This window comes from Desmodus rotundus, chromosome 1 (assembly GCF_022682495.2).
Source record: "Desmodus rotundus isolate HL8 chromosome 1, HLdesRot8A.1, whole genome shotgun sequence".
Lineage (NCBI taxonomy): Eukaryota > Metazoa > Chordata > Mammalia > Chiroptera > Phyllostomidae > Desmodus > Desmodus rotundus.
In genome coordinates this window covers 154,538,339-154,559,083 of record NC_071387.1, presented here as the reverse complement: position 1 = coordinate 154,559,083, position 20,745 = coordinate 154,538,339, and the positions used below count along the sequence as shown (strand labels likewise).

Sequence of the window (20,745 nt, the reverse complement as noted above, 5' to 3'; positions counted from 1 at the left end):
CAAATTCATATTACTATCCATATAAGAACTACACATAATCATTTATTTACCTATATCAGGCTAACATACAAGGTTTGTGTTTAAGACCTCTCAGTTAAAAGGAAACACTAAATAATAAATTTCCAAGATTCAGTTACTAACAATAAAAATAATAAAAATAATTTCTCAATGTCTTACATTTTTACAACTTTGAATTATACTTACATGCTATCATTTCAAAAAACATAAATTACAACAAGGGTCACTGTCAGGGTGATATATATTTTTCAAGCTTTTTTTAAAATATGCTATTATTATGCTTTAACATCATTTTATTTATTCTTGGCACATGTGGCATCTTGGAAATTAAATATACATTTTGCCAATTTTATGTTATCATGCAGGTATAAGAGAAAGAGCACAATTTGGAAGGCAGACAGACCTGCGTTCAATTACCAGCTTTGTCCAAAGTTCTGTTGTGTGAGGCTGGCTGGTCAATTACTTTTTGGCACTGGGGTCAGGATTCAATTAAATAATGGTCATTTTAAAATTCACAGCATGGGCACCAAATGAATGCTAGATGCTTTCTCCAATTTATTCATATTGAAACAATAGTGAAATATCACAGCCTCATGTTTTGATACAATTTAAAAAATGTAAAAATAATGTTTTGAAAAATTGCACTTTTAAGAAATAAAGAAAGCCTTCATCAGGTTTCATTATTTCTCAATAAAAGTTAGTGCCTACTATACCCTGATTTTTAAAAATAAGGTATGATAAAATGGCCAATGGTTAAGGACTTTTGGTTTTCTTTTGTGCTACTAATATAAAAATAATGGCTATATTTAAGGCTCATTGATGGTTTATAGTTGCCCTGGACCAAATTTATATTCTTGATGTTGCACTATCAACTGAAACAGACCTACTACCTTGAATGACTATCATAGAGAAATGCACATGATACTCTACATTTGAACAATCATGGCCTCCTTAACTGATTTTAAGTAAAGGTTCATTTGGTCTCATGTGGCAGTACAGCTTGTCTGTTACTAAGGATGATTCTTACATACACAATCACAAACTCATCTTTCTCATGCTAAATACTTGGTGTTTGGAAGATCTGACATTCCTGAAAATTAAATTTAAACTGTTAAAGGGACTAGCCTACTCTAGACAGCAATGCTTCCATTCCTATCTTGTATCCTTTTGTTTCCTACCCTGACCACCTAACAAATCATCCTTCCAAATCTGACTCAAAAACCCACCCTACAGGAACCTTTCCCTAACCAAGTTTCACATCCACCCACTTATGTCCCTGACACTCAGGTGAATTTGTATCAACTTTAACCTGCATATAATATTCATATTTTGTTTGCCTTCTACTCCCAGCTAGGATGTAGTGTCTTTGATTTTTTAAGCTTCCACAGTGTTTAGACAATGCTGTGCATAGATGTATGTGACTGTGTGTGTACATGTGGGTGTGTGCACATGTGTGTTGAGTGAATAAAAGATTAAAAAACCTGGGATAGGTGTAGGGTAGGAAAAGCTTCATAATTTGAACAATAAAATAATTTAAAAATTGAAAAAAAAAAGGAATCAATTGCCGAACCTTCCTAAAACTAAAAATCTGATTTTCAAAACTCTTTCAGTTTGGCCTTAAACATGTCAATAATAAAAAGGCAGTGAAAACTTTTAAAAAACCTTCATGAAATATTCCAAAGGTTTCTTAAATAAACTATTAAGAGCACCAAACCAAAACATTTTACTAAATAGTGGTAAAATATTTACCATAATTTTACAAATGTAGACTTCATTTCATTCAAGACAGGAATACTGAACAGGAATAGGTGTTGTGAATCAGGATTAAAAAGGCAATTCTCTCTAAGTCAATAGCTAATGCACATTTTGCAATTAATTTGATAAGCCTCCTGTGGTCCCTAAGTATGTTAAGTAAAAGAATGATGTAGATCAGGATGAGTAGATCTCTACAGTTGTTTTGATACTGTAAGATACGACACATACTGAAGCTGCTGTTTCACAAGTAAAATTCTGTTTATAATAGCTGTTAATATTAAAATAGGATATAATAAAAATTATTCTCAATGTGTATATTTTTCAGGTTTACCTGACAGTGTCCTTTTGAGAAATCTGACAATTTTTTGTTAGATTACAGACATTTGAATTTCACTTTTATGATTGAAAATAATATACATACATAATAACAAACAACAATATATAACAACTGTTTACTGAAGCACTCTGCAATTTACATTTAAAGCTTTGCAATAAAACAAAATTCATTGTACTTTTGTAAGTAAAATTACACAACATATAACATAGGCAATAACTACATTAAGAATAAATAAAATGAAGCACAAAAATTCTATATCATAACCATGGATTGTTTAAGCTGTCATTCTAAATCTTAGCTTGTCTGTATGAAGTTCTAATGTATTTTAAACTGAAAAACCTTTCCTTTAAATAATATAATAAAAATATCAAATTTGGAGTATAAACATAATACTCTTTATGCCTTTTTCTTCTAGGTTATCTAGAAAATAAAATAAGACAAATAGGAGGCAAGGACAGTTCTCTTGCTACAAAATGCCTCCTTGCTTCCCCACATACTTTTATGTCGCTTCTAGAGCAACTATTATAAGATGACAGCTTTGGCAAATTATCATCTTACTGAAGAGGTTTATTATTTGGAAGAAAAAAATTGAACTAAGAATTTTTTTGGCTTATTAATTCTCAACCTTTTTTTCTCTAATATACAACAGTAGTAGAAGAGCACTTTTTGAAATGCTCACCATTAATCATTTTAACCAGAAGAATAAATTGGATTAAGTTATAGAATTAATCTAAATAGGTTACCAGTGTAGGTACTAGGGTGAGGTCCTAGAATTTGTTACACGTAGGGCTATACTAGCAAGAGATCGCATGGCAAAAGTAGAAACTTTGTGACATATCCCAGCTTTTGCAATATAGTTAGAAGCCAATCGAAAAAGCCTTTCGGCGCCAAAGGTATTAAAGTGCCCAGGAAGCACCTTCTCTACCAGACCTCTGTCCACTAGTTCTATTAGACGTTCACAGGTTCCAACATAGTCACTTATCCTGCTGTATGGGAGCCAATCAATCAGTGATCCATCATACACAACGTCTCCACTGAAGAGAATCTTTCGGTCTTTGTCATGTAAGCAAATACTGCCCCTGGAGTGACCGGGCATGTGCATAACAGTGAGCTGTCTGTCACCAAGGTTGATTACATCCCCTACAAATGGAAACAAAGTTTACAGATAAACATATTGCATATATAACTTCAATTACTTACAGAATATAAGAACATTAAATGGTTTCAAAGAGGTCAGGAAGGATGACACTTATTTTAACTTTTAAAATACTGCATTCCTTTTATTTATTTATTTTTTTGGTGAACAATATATTTCTTAATGATGATTTAAAAATAATTTGCCTGTATTTTATTTCTATTACTTGCTAGACCAGTGTTTGCCAAAGTGAGTAATGTGGAACACTATTTCTGCAGATTGTTACGATACATAAAAGAGAAGAAGATTCAGTGGTCAAATAATTTTGGAAACTCTTCAAAGAAAATTATGCAGCTTTTTTTCTCCAAGGTTTCTTAGAGCTTTTAATATACTAATATACATTGAGGTCTGTCTGAAAAAAGCCCAGCCGTTGTACAAGAATGGTTTGCATAACTGATGTAACATGGCAGCCAAGGAGAATAGACTGGAATGTGCATGCATGAACAATGACAACTTTGCTGTACTAGTCAGTGGGGGTGGTAGACACCTTTGAGTGAGCATGTGTACTGTGTGGCCATTGCATTCAAAATGACTGAGTGAGTAGAAAAACAAACCTGTATCAAATTTTGCATTAAGCTTGAACATCCTTCGCAGAAACTATTCAGATGATTCAGAAGGCTGCAGCTATGGGCAACTGGTGATTGGCAGCTTCATCACAACACACCTGCTCATGCATCAAGTCTTGTGCAGAGTTTTTTGGTGACACATCAAGTCACCCGGGTGACTTAGCCCCCCTACAGCCCAGATTTGGCACCCTGCGACTTCTGGCTTTTCCCAAAACTAAAATCAACTTTGAAAGGGAAGAGATTTCGGACCATTGATGAGATTCAGGAAAATATGATGAGGCAGCTGACAGTGATTCCAACAAAGGATTCTGCAGTGTTTTAAACAGTGGATGAGTTGCTTGGGAGTACTGTGTGAGGTCCCAAGGTGCCTACTTTGAAGGGTACTAAGGCATCATTGTCCTATGTACAACGTTTCTTATGTCTTGTATCTTCTTCAATAAATGTGTCTCCTTTTCTTAGGACATGGCTGGATACTTTATGGACAGACCTCATACATGAGAGAGAGATGGTTATACACTTTCTTAAACTTCTTTGAGCACAAAGCTTTTATTTTTCAGAACATCCATGGCACCAGTATTGTGGTGACGCATTCATGAATGCTGCCCTAGTGAACAGCATTATATTTTTGCCCCTTGTTTTGTCACCCTGTGGGAACAAGGCTTGAGGAATTGGTACAAATGATAATGCTCTGAAGGCTGCTGTTGCTGTGGGTAATAAACTGTCCTTAGTGTCTAACCCAGGAACCTCACGTCTTCTGTCGGAATCCATTCAACTGTGGCAGACTAAGTAACTTGCAAATAGGGTAAAATTTCATACTCTTCTCAGTTATTTGACAGGGGAGGAAACTGAGCAATACAAGTGCAAAATTGCTATTTTGCTGGGTTTAAATAAAAGTACTAACCTATGTAAACCACAAGGTAAAAGTTTCATACTGTTATCTCTGGTACACATACACAGAAAAATATCAAAGAAATACAGATACAAAGTTAATAAGGAATTAAAGTGTAACAGGATTTGTTAAACATAAAGAAGGAAAAGAGGAATAATCAAGAATGAGACACAGTAAACAACAAAATGGCAGATCTATATACAACTATATAAATAATTACATTGAATATCAATAGGATTAAACACTCTAATCAAAGGCAGAGATTGTCAAGACTAGATATTAAAAAGCAAGATATATGTCAGTCTATAAAAAAGGAACTATAAGATCAAAGACAAAACCAGGTTGGAAAAGTTATATATAACATATAAATATTAATTGTAAGGAAACTGAAATGGCTATATTAATATCAGATAAAATAAGGGCTTTTATCAGAGAAAAAAGATACATTATATGAAGATATATATTAGGTCAATACATTAAAAAATAAAAATTATAAATGTACATGTACCAAAAACAGAGACCAAAAGATGTGTTTTATCTGAACAATGAAAACCGTAACACAATCAAGAGAAATTAAAGGTGACCTACACAAAAGGAGAGACATTCTATGTCCACTGACTTAAACACTTAAAATTGTTAAGATGGTAGTTAAATTCAATTATTTTCTATATATGCAATGTCTAACAGAACTTTCTGAGATTATCAAAATGTTCTATATCAACATGGCTTCAGTATGGTAGCCACTAGCTACATCTAGCTAATGGCACTTAAAATAAGGCTAGTATAACTAAGGAACTAAAATTTTAGTTTTAATCAATCTTAAATTAATTTAAATGTGTATTTAGGTAGTCACATGTCACTAGTAGCTTCTGTAATTGTCAGTGTAGATCTATAAATTCAACAGCATTTCAATCAAAATCTTGATATGTTTTTGTAGAAATTTAAAATCTGACTCTAGAATATACATAGAAATGCAAATGACCTAGAACAGCCTAAGCAATTTTGAAAAAGTGGTACAAAGTCGAAGGATTTATACTACCTAATTTTAAAAATTATAATAAAGTTACAATGATCAAGACAGTGTGGTGCTGGCTATATGATGTACACAATTAATGGAAGAGAATGAAGTCTAAAGAAAAAGACACATATATATGGTCAATGGATTTTTGACAAAGGTGTCAACCAAGATAATTCAGTGGGTAAAAGGATAGCCTTTTCAACAAATTGGAATGGAGCACTTTGGACATCTACATGCAAACAATGAAGCAAAACAAAAGCTCTCAACCCTTACTTCACAGTATTAACAAAGAGTAATCCAAAAATGGGTCATAAACCTAAATGTAAGAGTTTCTAGAAAAAAAATCTTTGTGATCTTGGGCTAGACACAGAGCTCCTATGTAAGACACACAGAAAAAAAACATAAAACATAAGGATAAATGACTAACTGGTCTTCATCCAAGTTATAAAGTTTCTTGCTTTATAACTTGGATGAAATTGGTCTTTATCCAAGTTAGAGAATTATTAGAAGAATGAAAATACAAGCCACACAGTAAGAAAAATATAAATTGCATATTTGATAAAGAACTTGAATTCACAATATAACTCATTACATAAAAGAACTCTTACACTTGTAATAAAAAACAAAAACTTGATTTTTTAAAAAGGAGAAAAGATTTTAATAGATCCTTTTAACAAAGAAGATATCTGACTAATAAATAAGTTCCTGAAAACATGCTCAACATCATTAGTCATTAGGGAAAGGCAAATTAAACCACAATGAAATACTACTACACACTCACTAGAATAGCTAAAATCGAAATGACTAAGAAAATCAAGTGTTGACAAAGATTCGGAGAAACTGGAACCCTTATACAATGCAGTCTGGAACATAAAATGGTATAACTACTAAGGAAAAACAGTTCTGTACTGTCTTAAAATTAATATATACTTACTGTAAGACCCAGGAATTCTATTCCTAGGTATCTACCAAGGAAAATGAAAACATGTATCCACACAAAGTCTTATATGCAAATGTTCTTGGCAGTATTATTCATAACAGCCCCAGACTAGAAAGTTTCACATTTCCATCAATGGTAAATAGATATGTCCACAAATGGATTATTCCTAGACAATGGAAAAGAATGAATTTTTTTAAAAAATTTGATTTAGAAAGAGAGAAAACATTAATTGGCTGTTCCACTCACTTATGCATTCGTTAATTGATTCTTGTATGTGCCCTGACTGGGGACAGAACCCACAACCATGGTGTATTCGTATAATGGTATAATCAATTGATCTACTCAGCCAAGCCAAGGAATGAATTATTAATAGGTACAACATGGATGACTCTCCAAAACATTGTGCCAAATAAAAGAAGATGGACACAAAAGGCTATAATTGCCTTTGCAGAAAATTTTCAGAAAAACTAACTGCAGTGAAACAAAACAGATCAGTGGAGCCAGGGATGAGAGCAGGGATTGTCCTGTCATGTCTTGAATGCCAGTAATTACATTGAGATGGGATCAGACACTCAAATTTCCCAGCAGTCCAGTCATAAGGGGCCAGATTCCTTTCCAGGATAATTGTTCCCGATTTAAGATGCCTCTGGGGAATCACAAACTACTGCCACTTACTGTATGATTGGCAGATAAGGTAAAGAAATTATAGCTAGTTGACTTAATAATAGAGTTCTTGAAGACCAATTGTTTATAAATGTATAGAAAGGAGGGCGGTGAGTAAAGTTTGATACTAAAAATGGGCTCTGGAGAATTACCAATGTAGAGTCTTATTGATCTTCAGTCATGTCCAGGTGATACTCATATTTAGCAACAGAAAAGACATAAGTGCCCACCTATCAAAACACACACCAACTGCAAGCAATTGATAAGGCCAAAATGGTTGAATAGCATTAGATCTGCCATTACCCTGTGCCTTTATTACCCTGTTTCATATGCTTATAATGCTCACATAATTTCAAAAAAAGCTTTCTTATACAAACCAGAACTGCCCATGAAATGTATCCATACACACACATACACTATCCTTCCAAGCCCTTACCCCAACCCTCTTGTTACCAGATTTCAGCCATTCTAGAGTTTTTTTAGCTTCTCAAATACCCTTTCTTATCTTGGCATTCCCAGTCATTTACTTTTATTTCATTTTAACCAACGAAGTCTATGTAAATGTATGTACATATTTCAAATAAAATATTCCAGGTGGTCTTAAAAAGTTTTGACCCATTCTGTCTCTATATCCAATCCTGCTCCCAAGAGACAACCACTTCTCACAGTTGTTTTCCTGGTAGCTGCCTCTACTAAATGTAGTTATCTTTAAATAATGTTTATATTCCATGTATTGACTTATCAATTACAATAACTGTACTGATTTCATTCATTTATTACTATTTCGTGGTTTTAAAATTTCTTATACTATCTGTTGACTTCCACTAAGAAATAAAAGGATTTTTAGCTCTCTTTACTCACCTACCACTACCATACATGTATACATTTCTCATCCTCTCATCCTCCAAGAGTAATGATTCAACTGTTCCAATCTGGAGCCCTTTTATGCCTGGGCTACTATAATTGTCAGGCTATAATATTTGTCATCCTGATTTTTCCTTTCAACTTTCTCTTGCTTTAGATCTCCTGCATTCCATGTTGTCCTCTTGGTTTACTCCCTTGTTTTAATGGGAATTAATAGGATAAAGGTATGTCTGAGTACATTCTTAAGTAACAACATGTAGGAAGTAACTTTTTGTGACTTTGATTGTTAGTGGAATGGATGTAGAAATCTTTCTTTATTCAAGTAAGGCAGAGGAATTCTTTTCTAGCTCCAAAACCACTTTGATCCCTATAGATAACCTTTTTTAAGTTTCTCATTGTCTAGGAACTAGTAGGGAATACACACACACTCATTCCTCCTATTTTTCATTCTGAGCATCTGTGCTCTATAGGACTTGGCATCCCTCAATCAAGAAACCCGTTTTACTCTCTTCAAAGAACAAACTAACTGCATGGGCATTCTCTTAGGAAGAAGGGTTCTAGAATTTTAACAGTGTCTTAAATGGCTTTCAACCAATTCTACTTATTTTAGGAGTGTTCCTCCCTTTGCCCCCACTAAGGTACCAGCTATTTCTAATTCCTTTCAAGGCTCTTACAGTGCAAACTGGATCAGCTCTTGATTTCCCATTGCTGGAATAGGATAAAACTGCTAACTCAGTCATCATGTTTAGTAATAGCCAGCATCTGAAGCAGTTCAAGTCTATGTGGATTTGTATTTGAGAAAACCCCGGTCTCTTTACAGTAGTCTTAGTGGGGTTTGGGGAGTCAAATTAGATGTTTATTCTATCTGCTACCTTTCTGGAATCTTTTTCTTTTATAGTCCCCAAATGATGCAAGTGCACCTGAAACAACTGCTGTAATACAACTGTGGGTTTACAGTTTTGAGTACAAAAAACAGAATTTATTCTTATATTTTTACTTGTTGTATTATTTTCCACACTGACAACTGTAAACCTACTTTTGGCCCACCCTGTACATTGGTGACTCTGGGCAAATTGTTTAAATATACACAATAGGAACCAAAATGCCTGCACTTCCTATCATTTGAATATTGTGAAAAATAGGCAAAATGTGTGTTCATTCAAGAAGAATGAGCTATGTCAATCTAAGGTTTATTGCTATCTTCTTATAGGGAGATACGATTTCATTAGTAGCAGGGTGAGTTGTTTTTCCATCAAAGATGATGCACTGTATGATGATCTCTCCTTGTCCTCCTTGTCCCCCATTTACAAGCCTTTGGATTAGTAATACAGTGCACAGATTTATGTTTCTCCAAGACAGGTAATCATCAATTCACTTAAATAAAACGTAATAAAATAATGACTTCAGGCTCCTTATGTTCTACCCAAAGCAATGAAGACTTTATGCTGTTTGGGTATGTGCTGTTGATATATGTGTGTAACTGTGAGTGAATTTTTAGTATAAATATTTTATATCTCCTTCCAGGCATCCAGATTATGATAACAGCAAGTTAGCAGACCACACCATTCAGAAGAGACAGGAAATTAATATTCCCAAGAAGAGAGGAAATTAGATAATACTGGAAAGGGTGGGGCATTCAGCTGCAAAAAATTTAAAAAAAAAACAACTTTTGACTTAACACCGTATTTTCACCTTCAAAGTGTTTGGTAAATATTAAGCTTTCCTTTCACACCTTCAAAGGCTTAAGTACCACACAGGTAGCTGCAGGCCACCTGCATCTGCAAAATGCTTTAATTGTAATTTTAAGGCCATAATTCTAACAACTGGTATTTAGGAACCCTGGATTCTAGTCCCAGCTCTGTATTCTTTTCCAAAGTGGCTGTGTGACCTCAGGCATGATATGAAGGTCTGGTTGGACTATTCATCTATGAAACAGTTATTCCTATCACTCTCCATTATTTCCTATTGCTGGCAGAGAGCAAAAGTAAATAGAAGTTATTTATTCATTTAGACCATTTAAATATATTTTAAATACTAATGTCAACATTCTTTTGTCTGGTCAGCAGAAAAAATTTAGTCTGAATACCCATCAACTGCATGGAAATCTTACCTCTACAACTATCCATTTTATCGAGCTATATAGTAATTAAAAGTACATTTGATGTAAATTTGTTAAATTTACATTAAATATACAGTAATGTAAAAGGACATTAAATTTACTTTTCTTTCACCTCAAGTTGTTAGGTAATATGACTCCCATCCAAACCATTATTTTTTTAATTTTTAGATTTAAATTTTTAACAAAAAGACTTTTTGGGTGGGGTGTGAGGTATGGAATCATGCTTTCTATTTTTTTTTTTATATCTCAAGTGATCAGGATCTCATCTCTAAGATAAAATGATTTTTGTAAAATATTTCATTATTTGTCATATTGGTCAGTCACAAAGTGAGCCTTATTGTGCTGCAGCAACTGGATTTTTCTACCTCATCGAAGAACGTTTTAATAAATTGTAGTCGTCAAAATGGTTTCAAGACTAGAATGGAAAGGAGATTTCACATTCTACTCAGAATTACCATAATTTATTTATTGGGTAGTATTTATGTATGATCTGCATGCTTTTATCTGTTGTGCCTTGACTCAAACCCTAGTTTTGCCACTGTCCTGCTCTGTGCATTTTAGGCATGTCATTTAATCGGGGGTCAGCTGCCTCATTTCAAATATGTTGTGAGAATAAAATGAAGTCAACAAAAGTTTTCTAAAAAGAATAAAGGAAATTAATATACAAATATTGGTGCTGTGTCTGATTAGTTCAATTATTTAACTGCCTGCATGGGGTTGGGAGGACTGGGTCCCTACTATTATTTTATTCCATTAGTTTCTCTCTAAACCCCATCCTACCTTTCACAGAGCCAAAGCAGCCCAAGGATACCTATACATTAGTCCACGTACTTCACTATCACCAGAAATAACCTCCTTATTAATTTTCGCAAGCCCTGCTCTCAACCAGGCCAGACATCTATCATAGTGCAAGTCTCAAGACATGTTCTACTTTTTGTGTACCCTATCAAGATTTTTCTCTCGTGAGGCAACACGAACAGAAATCTGTCTGGAAGAGAAGGATGCACAAGCAGACTGGAATTACTGTTCTCTAATGGCTTTCTTAGCCTACAGGTGGGAATTGCTCATAGCCGATGGTCACCGCAGATGAAGTCAGCAGTTATCAAAAGCACAGAGCACGACATGCACTCTGTGAGGCGTCCTTCTTTAAGTCATCTCGCCGGTAAAGCGCTTGGAAATGTCAGACAGGTGTTCAGGAAAAGATGGGAAATTTCTAGTCGCAAGTCCCTGTACCTCACACAAGAAACCGACTAGGGGGTGGGGCCAGCTTTCAGTCGAGTACTCAGCATTGCTACGCGGTGCCAGAGCCGGTGTCTGGTAAAGAAGGCTGCGACAGCCTTGGCTCTCTGGTCGAGTGGGCTTTTTTGCTCAAGGGAGAAACAAAAGTGGCGTTTCTGCGATGTGACAAAACAAGCCCTTTACAGTCACGCACATCTGCAACATGCATCCCTCGGGCAGTTTCTTCCCAATCCCCCTCCCTTAAAGAGAAAGCGTGCGCCCGTGAGGGCCCATTACCATCCTGCAGGATGAGGGTGGGCTGCACCGCTTGCACTCGGAACTGCCTGGCCCTCCAGCCGGGGCTGGGAGCCCGCACGACCTCACTGTCGGACAGCCAGGTCACAGTCTCAAAGTTGTCCCCGCGAGCCAGTGCCTCGGCCTCGGCATGGTGCACCGCCACTCTGTCAAACTGGTAAAGGCCGCCGGAGTGGTCGAAGTGCACGTGGGTAGCCACGGCCAGCAGCGGCCGGCACCCCGCATCCTCTTTGGCCCCGCTGTCCTGCAAGAGGCCGGAGGAGTACAGGTACTCTGGAAGGCTGCGCAGTCCCAGGCCTGTGTCGATTACCACGTCCTGTTCGGAGCCGCGCACCAGCCAGATATTTGCGCGGTTGCCCGACTCGTAGAAGCGTTCCTGAATCCAGAAGATGCCGTCGCCCAGGGACTTGTGGGCGTACCACTCTAGAGCCGACATGCTGGGTAGGGATGCGGCCGGGCTGAGTGGTTGTGGGCGTGTGTGCTTCCCGCAGGCTATCCAGACTCGAGGCGCTGCGGCGGCTTGGGGCGATCTGCCCGCAGCTAAGGAGGAGGCGCAGATCGACGCCTGAGCGCAGAACTAGGAGGAGGGAGGTGTGGAGACGCCGCCTGGAGCGTCCAGCCGCACTCTGCACTCTCCCGCTGGTGGGCAAAGAACAGAGGCTCCTCTGCCGGCGCCGGTGTGCTGGAGCAATCGCAGCCTCGGTAGCTTCAGCCCGGGGAAGCGTGAACGCAAGCGATACTGCAGCCAACTGGATATTTAGGAGGCAACACTTTCCTTAACTTGAGGGCTCCGACTGCAGAGGCCGGGAGCAAGATGTAGGATGCACAAGGTCCACCCACACACACCACGCACCAGGAAGCGCACTTCCAGCCGGCGCGGAAAGAGTCAGGCCAGGAGAGGTTGGCCCACTACGGCGCCTGCCAAGGGCTAAAAAGCTCCTGCCCAGAGGGAGGAGCCTAGCTAGGGGGTGGGCGGAGCTAACTGGTTGGGATCGGAACTTGGCTCCGTTGCCGCGTGGAGGGCGGAGCGCACTTCTCTAGTGGTGGAACCAGTCCCGGATTGCTGGAGACGTGTAGTGGTTCGGTTCTTTGCCTGCCGGCGCTTCGGTTGCAGTTTTACCCAAGCCTCGATTCTTAGTGAACAGGTAACAGAAGAAACAACTGAGGACTTGGGAGGATATTGAGAGAATAGAAGGGAGTTAAAGGGGCACGTGGAGGAGGTGGGGGGAAGTCAGGGTGGAGATTCATTAAAGCTCTCTGGGTTGAGGGTCGCTGAGAAACTATTTTACCCCTAATCCCTTCAAAATCGTTAAAAATCTCACCTAGTCTCCTCTTCCGGGGACTGTTCGTAGTGAGTTAGAAAGGAATTTATGGTCTTACTGATGGTAGATTTTCAAATCCGGTGACTATGTGATTGATTCAGGCACGAATCATTGCCGCAGACTTTTCTTCATTGTAGGCACTTTATCCTGTACCTTGAGGAGCGGGGTTGTTGATAAGGTTTTTCTTCCAAAAAATTAAATGCTATATTGTTCCTTCATCCTCTTTTTTTTTTTTTTGGTTAGTTTGTTCACTCTTGGAAGAGAGCAAAGTTGGTAGAAAGGCTTAACTAAGAAAGTGAAGGCAGCCACACTTTGTGAGGAGAGAAAAAGTGGATAATAACTGGGTGTAGCCCTGCAGCTGCATAAGTCACCCCCACTCTTAACATCAGGTCGCTTTCCCCACCCTGCTTGTCCCAGCTATTGAAACATCCATTTAGTCTTCAAAAATTCCCTTGAGAATTTGACTAACCTCCCTACTCAACCAGGAAAAATTAGAGACCCGCGAGGATAGTATTATAGAAGATCATTATGAAAACTCTTATTGTGGCATCTACTAATAAGCCTACATACAAGGATAGGTGTACTCTCCTCCCCTACACTCATAAAGCTTTTGGTGGGGATGCAGCCTTTTTGAATATTTTCCTAACCTAGGTAGAATTTGTCCAGTGACTCTGTTCAGGACTATCCTTATGTGGGAGTCCCTGAGCTAGATGATGTATGAAGAAACTTGTGATGTGGGTTCTCAAGAATATGAGAGAAGAGAGTGAGGAATATAAAATGTCTATTGTTAGTGCAGATAATGAAACAAAAAAACAACAGAAATGCAACTCCTTCCCTTTGGAAAAGACCTATTTCCCAAAGGGGCATGTCTTTATTCCAGAATTGAGTGTAGCCATATGTACCACCTCAAGTTTTAAAAATCCATTTAAAAATCCAGCAGGATCTTTTCAAGAGCAAGATGGGATGAAATGACTGTTGTGGATATTGAGGGACTTTAACTGGATCTTAGGTGAAAGGGTTACAGCCAATCAGGGAGGAAGAGGAAGTAGGTAGCAGTGGAGAGAGAATGGTAGTCAAGACATGATTCCAGAAGAATGAGTCTGGAAGAGAGGTGCGGCCATCTTTAAAGGGTTTGAATACTTGGATACGGAGTTTGGATTTAATTCTCTAGCCAAGAGGAAAGATAAGAAGAGTAGCATGATCAGAACTAGGCTTTATAAATATGAATAAGAACTATGAATAATGTGCAAGAATAAATAAACAAGAACCCATGAAATTTGCAGTTAAACAAAAAGATAGAAAGTGGCTTAGCTGGATTATGGTAGAATAAATGGAAAGGCAGGAACATTTTGAAGGAAGAATTAGATGGTTGATTTGATAGGAGAGGTGGAACAGAATGAGTTGGTGTAAGCTAGTGGAACAGAATGAGGCAAGCTAGTTAGTGTAGAGGGAAGACTATCTTAGTATGTTAAGTTTAACATGCTGTCCAAATATTCTTCCCCCCTCCCCGCCTGATAATAGGGGTTGTTTTTTTTTAATTGATTTTAGAGAGAGAAACATCCATTGGTTGCCCTCTGTAGGCACCCCAACCTGATTGAACCTGTAACCCAGGTATGTTCCCAGACTGGGAATTGAACCACAACCCTTTGGTATACTGGACAATGCTCCAACCAACCAAGCCACCTGGCCAGGGCCAAATATTTTTTTTGGTAGTAAGCACATGGGCTGAAACTCAGGACAAAGGTTAGTGCTGGAGGCAATAGTATTGGAAAGGTCATCAAACCCCTAGAGTGAGTGCACTTTCTGAATACAAAAAAAAAAGCAGAAGACCAAAGATTGAACCTTAAAGAAATTCATATTTAGGCAATTTAAAAAGAGAAGTAGACCCAAAAAATGGTAGGTGGGTTAGAAAAACCTGGAGTTTTATTAAAGCCTAGGAAAGAGAGTTTCAAAAGAGAGGAGGCAGTAAAGAGCTGTGTGCTTCAGAAGTCCAAGACCATGAACAGAGACCACAGGTCAGTGGGTTTTTCCATTGAGGACCATTTAAGACCTTTGCATTTCGACACCTTCATGAATGTAGTTCCCATCACAAGTAAGATAAAAGCCAGACCCTTTACCACAGCTCTCACCATGCTTGTCAAGATCTGGCCTCAACCAGCCTCTTCTTGCTGCTCATCAACTACATGGGCTCCTTGTTCCTCAGACACTCCCAGCTTGTGGCTTCCTCCTCTGTGCTTGCTGTTACCTTCTCTATAATCATCTCTACCCCATCCCTCCATCTATTGGCTCACTGGCCTTCCCCAGCACACTGCTCAGATTTTTCCTCCACAAAAAGACCTTCCTTATATGAAAAGACACTACCATACCTCTTTGTTATTCTCTACCTACTTACCATGATTTTTTTCAGAGCTGTATTGATTTCATAGGGCTGCCATAACATATTACCACAAATTGAATAGCTTAAAACAACAGAAATTTATTCTCGCACAGTTCTGGAGGCCAGATGTCTGAAATTAAAGTGTTGTTGGGGTTTGCTGAGGGACAGTCTGTTCCATACCTCTCTCCTAGCTTCTGGTGTTTCCTGGCATTCTTTGTGTTCCCGGCTTGCAGCACTGCCATCTCTGCCTCCACCTTTCATGGTTTTTTCCCTGTGTATCTCTCTTTCTGTCCAGGTTTCCCTCTTATAACGATACCAGTCATTGGAAGAGGGCTCACTCTAGTTCAGTATGACCTCATCTTAATTTGATTACATCTACAAAGAGTTTACTTCCAAATAAGGAAGGTCACATTCACAATTATTGGCAGTTAGGACTTCAACATCCTTTTAGGGGGGGACACAATTCAATTCAAAACAAGAACAGATAATATTATTTTAAATACTTATTTGTTTGTTGTTTGTTCTTTCCTCCACTGAAATTTAAGACCTGAGGGCAGTGACCAGTTTTGTTCAAGCAGCCTGGGTCCTGCCACGGTGGCCGGAATGCTCAGTATTGGTTGAATGAATGACTCAGTGAAATTAGCCCACATGAAGTAATGGAAGATTTGGAATGAGAAAATGGGGAAACCTGGTTTTAAAAACCCTTCATTCAAGAAGTTTGGCAGGGTGAAAAAGAAACAAAGCAATTGTGGAATCAATTTAAAAGATCTCCAGGAGTTAACTAGCCCATCAGATAGTTACCAGAGTCAAAGGACTGCCCCTCAGCTCTGCAAGAGAAGAAAAAAATGGATTTAGAAGCTTCCTCAGGTACAGGAGAACTGACTCATGATATTCGAACTAAAGGAGTTGGATTTGTAGGCCAGAATGTCGTGTAATTAATTATTAGGGTGTCTCAAGAACTAGGACTGATTTTCCTGCCAAGGGCAGTATATTCACTAATGATAGCATTTACACACCCAAAGGTTGCTTGATAAATACAGAAGTTTAGAGACAGCAGGTTTTGCTATTTCTCAAGGGATAGTCCATCAAGCTATCGTAGCCAATTGACACTTTTTCTAGGGTGAGTTTTCTAATGACTTCCGAGGGCCCACCTCTGAAGGTTCAGGTGTAGTAGGTTCAAGGACTCAAGGATCACTTGGGACTCTGTTTAATAAATCTTCCAGGTAATTCTCATGATCTGGGAAGTTTGGGACACATTACCTAGAATTGTTCTTAATCTTTAATTAGTGGCAAATCCTGGATTGGAATTCTGCCTAGTGGTCTCCACCATATCTACTGGGTTCCCACAATTTCTGCTTAGCAATATTCATACTTGGACGACCTGGTTTCTGTAAGCTCAGCATATCCTTTAATGACTCAGCAATTGAAACAAGGCCATTTGGATATTTTCCTTCTCCTTTAGTGTGGACAGCTGAATGAGCTTGGTTATTAAAATAAGCACCTTTCCTATATGAATTGTATTCCATAGTAACTAAGTAGTGGATATGGGGAACTTTATACTAGATGAAACAGACTGATAGCACCGGAACCCACTAATCAGGGAACATCACTGGGACAGACACTTCATGTGTGTTCTGATGTGATGCAGTAGTAAAAACAAGCATCTCTTTAAGTATTCCTGCAAAAAATCAAACCCGAGTTTGAGTAAGCCTGTAGTCTACCTGTTCTTAAACAATACGGGGAATATGGGGGGAGAGATGGGGGGGAAGGCAGAAAACTACTTGAACAACAATAAAATTAAAAAAAATATGGGGAATAGAATGTGTTAAACCACATCTCATATATGGAACCATTCAAATCCAAACTATGGGACAATGTACAGCCTTGCTACTCTCTTCAGTGTGGTCTGCAAACCAGCAGCATTGATATCTCCAGAGAGCAGATTGGAAATGCAGATTCTCAGGCCCCACCCAAGGCCAACTGAATCAGAATCTGCATTTTAACAACATATCTAGGTAATTGACATGTAGAAGCATTGTACAGGGACCTCATTTTTTAAAATAAATAAATAGCAAGGGAAAAATGGGAGGAAACTGTTAGTGGTAGAGGAGGGCATGTTACTGCTTTTTGAGCTTACTGGGTTGAATGATAATCTTTTCAGTAGGAAAAGATTTTAAAAGTGTGTATTATAATCTTGACTACAGTCAAATGCAGAGTTGTGTAAGAGCCAGAGTGTCAAGAGTTTAGTGTAGGAAACTCTTAATACACTGCTGGCTCAGTTATCACGTGATGGTGGAATCACATTTTAGACAATTCAAAAGTTCAGAAGAGGACTTGAGTAGGTGAACTTGTTGAAGAGAGTACAGGTTTATCCTCTGCCTTTAACAATTTCAGTTTCAGATGTTTTTCTCTAAACTTATTTATGTTTTTGCTTGGACAGACTTCTTTAGATTAGAGTCTAGCTGAGCCTACTCCCATTTTTAAGGGCAGGACACTGGACTTGATCTCCAGGATCTTTTCTAACATTCAAATTCTAGGAAAAAAAAATTTAAAAATTTAAAGTATGTATGACTGCTGACAGTCTTCAAGTTGAATGAAAAAGCAAAGTGTCCTCTCTTCATCAGCCTGAACTTGTCCACATTTTTACACGTATCAGAGATCTTGTTGCCAAACCACAGAGGAGTGGAGAAAATTGCATCAGCGGGCTGAGCAGTGGTTGGGGCAGTGTCTTGAGGGAGACCCAAGGTCAGCCTTCACCCCAAGACCTGGCGAGGTAGTTGAGGCCATCGTCATGATTAGATCAAGGGGTTCAGAAATCAATTTATTACATGCTTATTTCTCCCAGACGTGTTTAAATTGGCCATGCTACTTAAGTGCGTTTGGCTTAAGTGGAGTGTATTTTGCTTTAAAATATTGGTTTCGTTTTTCATATGATCCAAAATAAATCTTAATCATTAATAGTGTCTTTCAGAATTTGCCCACTTTTCTGGTATAACTACTTCCAATGGCTGGGAATAAAGGAAGAGGACGGGCTGCTTATACCTTCAATATTGAGGCAGTTGGATTTAACAGAGGTGAAAAGTTACCTGATGTAGTATTGAAACCACCCCCACTATTCCCTGTAAGTACATTAACAGCAAATTCTTATAGTGTGTTCTTTTGTGTTTCAGAGAAAATTAAAATTCTTTGTAGGACTTGAATATATGGTATCATGATGATATCCTAAAGTGTAAGAAAGTAAGAGCATGCTTCACTTACCTTTAATTTAAATATTTCCACTGTTCTTCCCAGAACCTTTTCTAATTTTTCAGAGTCCTGTCTTAAAACACAGAAAACAAAATTGTTTACATACCTTTCCGTGAGTATATTTCCATACTGTGTGAATTAAGAAAGAATTTTTTAAATTCATGCATCTTACATTACTATTGATATATTACAATATTAAAATAATATTTTTTGCCCTGGCTGGTGTGGTTCAGTGGATTGGGTGCCAGCCTGCGGTCTGAAAGATCGCTGGTTTGATTCCCAGTCAGGGCACCTGCCTATGTTGTGGGCCAGGTCCCCAGATAGGGGTGTCTGAGGGACATCCAATGGGTATTTCTCTCCCTCTCTCTCCCTCCCTTCCCCTTTCTCTAAAATAAATAAGTAACTAAATAAATAATAAAATCTTTCAAAAAATGATGTTTTTTAAAGCAAAGGTTTTACAGTGGTCCTCAGTCCCCATTCTGCCAGACTTTCACTTACGATTTTCTTCTCAGCTTGCATCTATAGAATTTAATTTTGCTCCCTGTTCTACATTTGGCCTTTTTTCCCACTGAACTTTTTTTTTTCTTATTTGCATATTTTATTAAAGTGAATTTAAATTTTGTTAGTTACTCAAAATATAAGTGCTTCTGCTACATTTAGTGTTGGCTTTAAATTTAATGAATATGCCGTCAGCTTAACTGGCATAATGTTTAATGCTTTTGTTTTAAACATTATTTAGTTTAAAATGTAAGCTTGCATTTCCAGATGTGCATGTGCTGCCATATTAAAAAAAATGGAAAAATCATAAATAACCAGATACTCCCTCCAGGAATCTTTTTCCTGCTTCAAAGGAAAAGTCCTTTGATGAAAGATTTATGGAACTAGAGGACCTGGACAAATATATCTGGGGAATCTAGATATATTTGTCTAGATGGGGAACTTTTTGCTCTTGATATTTTACCTTTCTGATATTTACCACATCCAGAAAACAAAGATAAATATCTCAGGTACAGGCATAATGTCACTTCATGTTTATTTCTTTTAAAACAAGCTCTTGTCCATGTGTGAGATTACTTCTAAACAGTGAGACTGTTAGTACATACTGTATTATACATGGAGTAAAACTGAAATTCCTTACTACTGGCTAAGAGGCTCTGCCTCATCTAGCCTTTCTCTGGTTTCTCTGACCCTTTTCCTGCCACACTATTCTCTCTCCCAGGCCATCCTGGCCTTCTTGTTCCCTCAGGCATTTTCTTCTGCCTGTTTCCCTGGCTGGAGCCATCTGTTTCCCAAGTCTTTGCAAGGATGGCTTCCTAATTTTTTCCAGCCCTCTCCTTAAACGTGATGTTCCCAAGAGGTCACGCATGCTTACCCTGTGTAGACCCTCCACCTTCAACCTCCACTCTTACCTCTCTACCTGGCTTCATTTTTTTCAGAGCACTTATTATTATTCAAAATTACATTTTATCTTACTTGTTTACTTACTGAATTTGTCTCCCCTAGAATGTAAGTTCCATGAGAGCAGGCACTTTGACGAGTTTCTCATGGTATCTCCTGTTGTCTAAGCATGCCGGGCTTATAGTAGGCATTTAATAAAGAGTTGTAGCATTAATGAATAAATTTGGAGTGAGATTTTGAAAATGTATCCTAGACTTAGACTCTGAAAACAGAGATGTTTTTACTATACACTCTGAGGATCCACTTTTTTATGAATGTATATATTATGCCTATATGCATATATATACATATATAAATATGTTTGTGCGTGTAATTTTTAAAAACTGAAGATGCAGCTTCAGACTCCTGCTTTACATGTTGATGGGCTTATAGATTGTTCACTTCTTAATTTCTTCACTGTAAAAGGGTAAATATTGATGATACTTGAAATGAGATTATGGATGTT

General features: G+C 38.0%; 2 protein-coding genes across 4 annotated transcripts in view; one reads left to right on the top strand and one right to left on the bottom strand.

Moving 5' to 3' along the window:
* Positions 1-241: 241 nt before the first annotated feature.
* MBLAC2 (metallo-beta-lactamase domain containing 2) lies at positions 242-12,791 on the bottom strand. Its single transcript, XM_024563603.3, has 2 exons — positions 11,880-12,791; positions 242-3,250 (listed from the first exon to the last, which is right to left on the bottom strand). Exons 1-2 carry the CDS (start codon positions 12,331-12,333, stop codon positions 2,865-2,867), a joined length of 840 nt encoding a protein of 279 aa, XP_024419371.1. The 5' UTR covers positions 12,334-12,791; the 3' UTR covers positions 242-2,864.
* Positions 12,792-12,919: 128 nt separating this feature from the next.
* POLR3G (RNA polymerase III subunit G) overlaps positions 12,920-20,745 on the top strand; it is a 35,007-nt gene continuing 27,181 nt past the window's right edge. For 2 of the 3 annotated variants that reach the window (XM_045197803.3, XM_024563641.4), the window contains exons 1-2: positions 12,920-13,042; positions 18,558-18,717. In XM_045197803.3, the coding sequence (XP_045053738.1) occupies positions 18,601-18,717 (117 nt within the window). In that variant the 5' untranslated portion in view covers positions 12,920-13,042; positions 18,558-18,600. The remainder of the gene's footprint in view (positions 13,043-18,557; positions 18,718-20,745) is intronic. The other variant, XM_045197802.3, reaches the window with a different exon arrangement.

What these genes read in the sequence shown, in the direction of transcription:
- MBLAC2 (XM_024563603.3), bottom strand. Translation starts at nt 12,333, where the DNA reads ATGTCGGCTCTAGAGTGGTACGCCCACAAGTCCCTGGGCGACGGCATC. An exon ending in CACCCTCATCCTGCAGGATG is followed by an intron (nt 3,251 to 11,879) that starts GTAATGGGCCCT and finishes TTCCATTTGTAG; the next exon opens with GGGATGTAATCAACCTTGGT.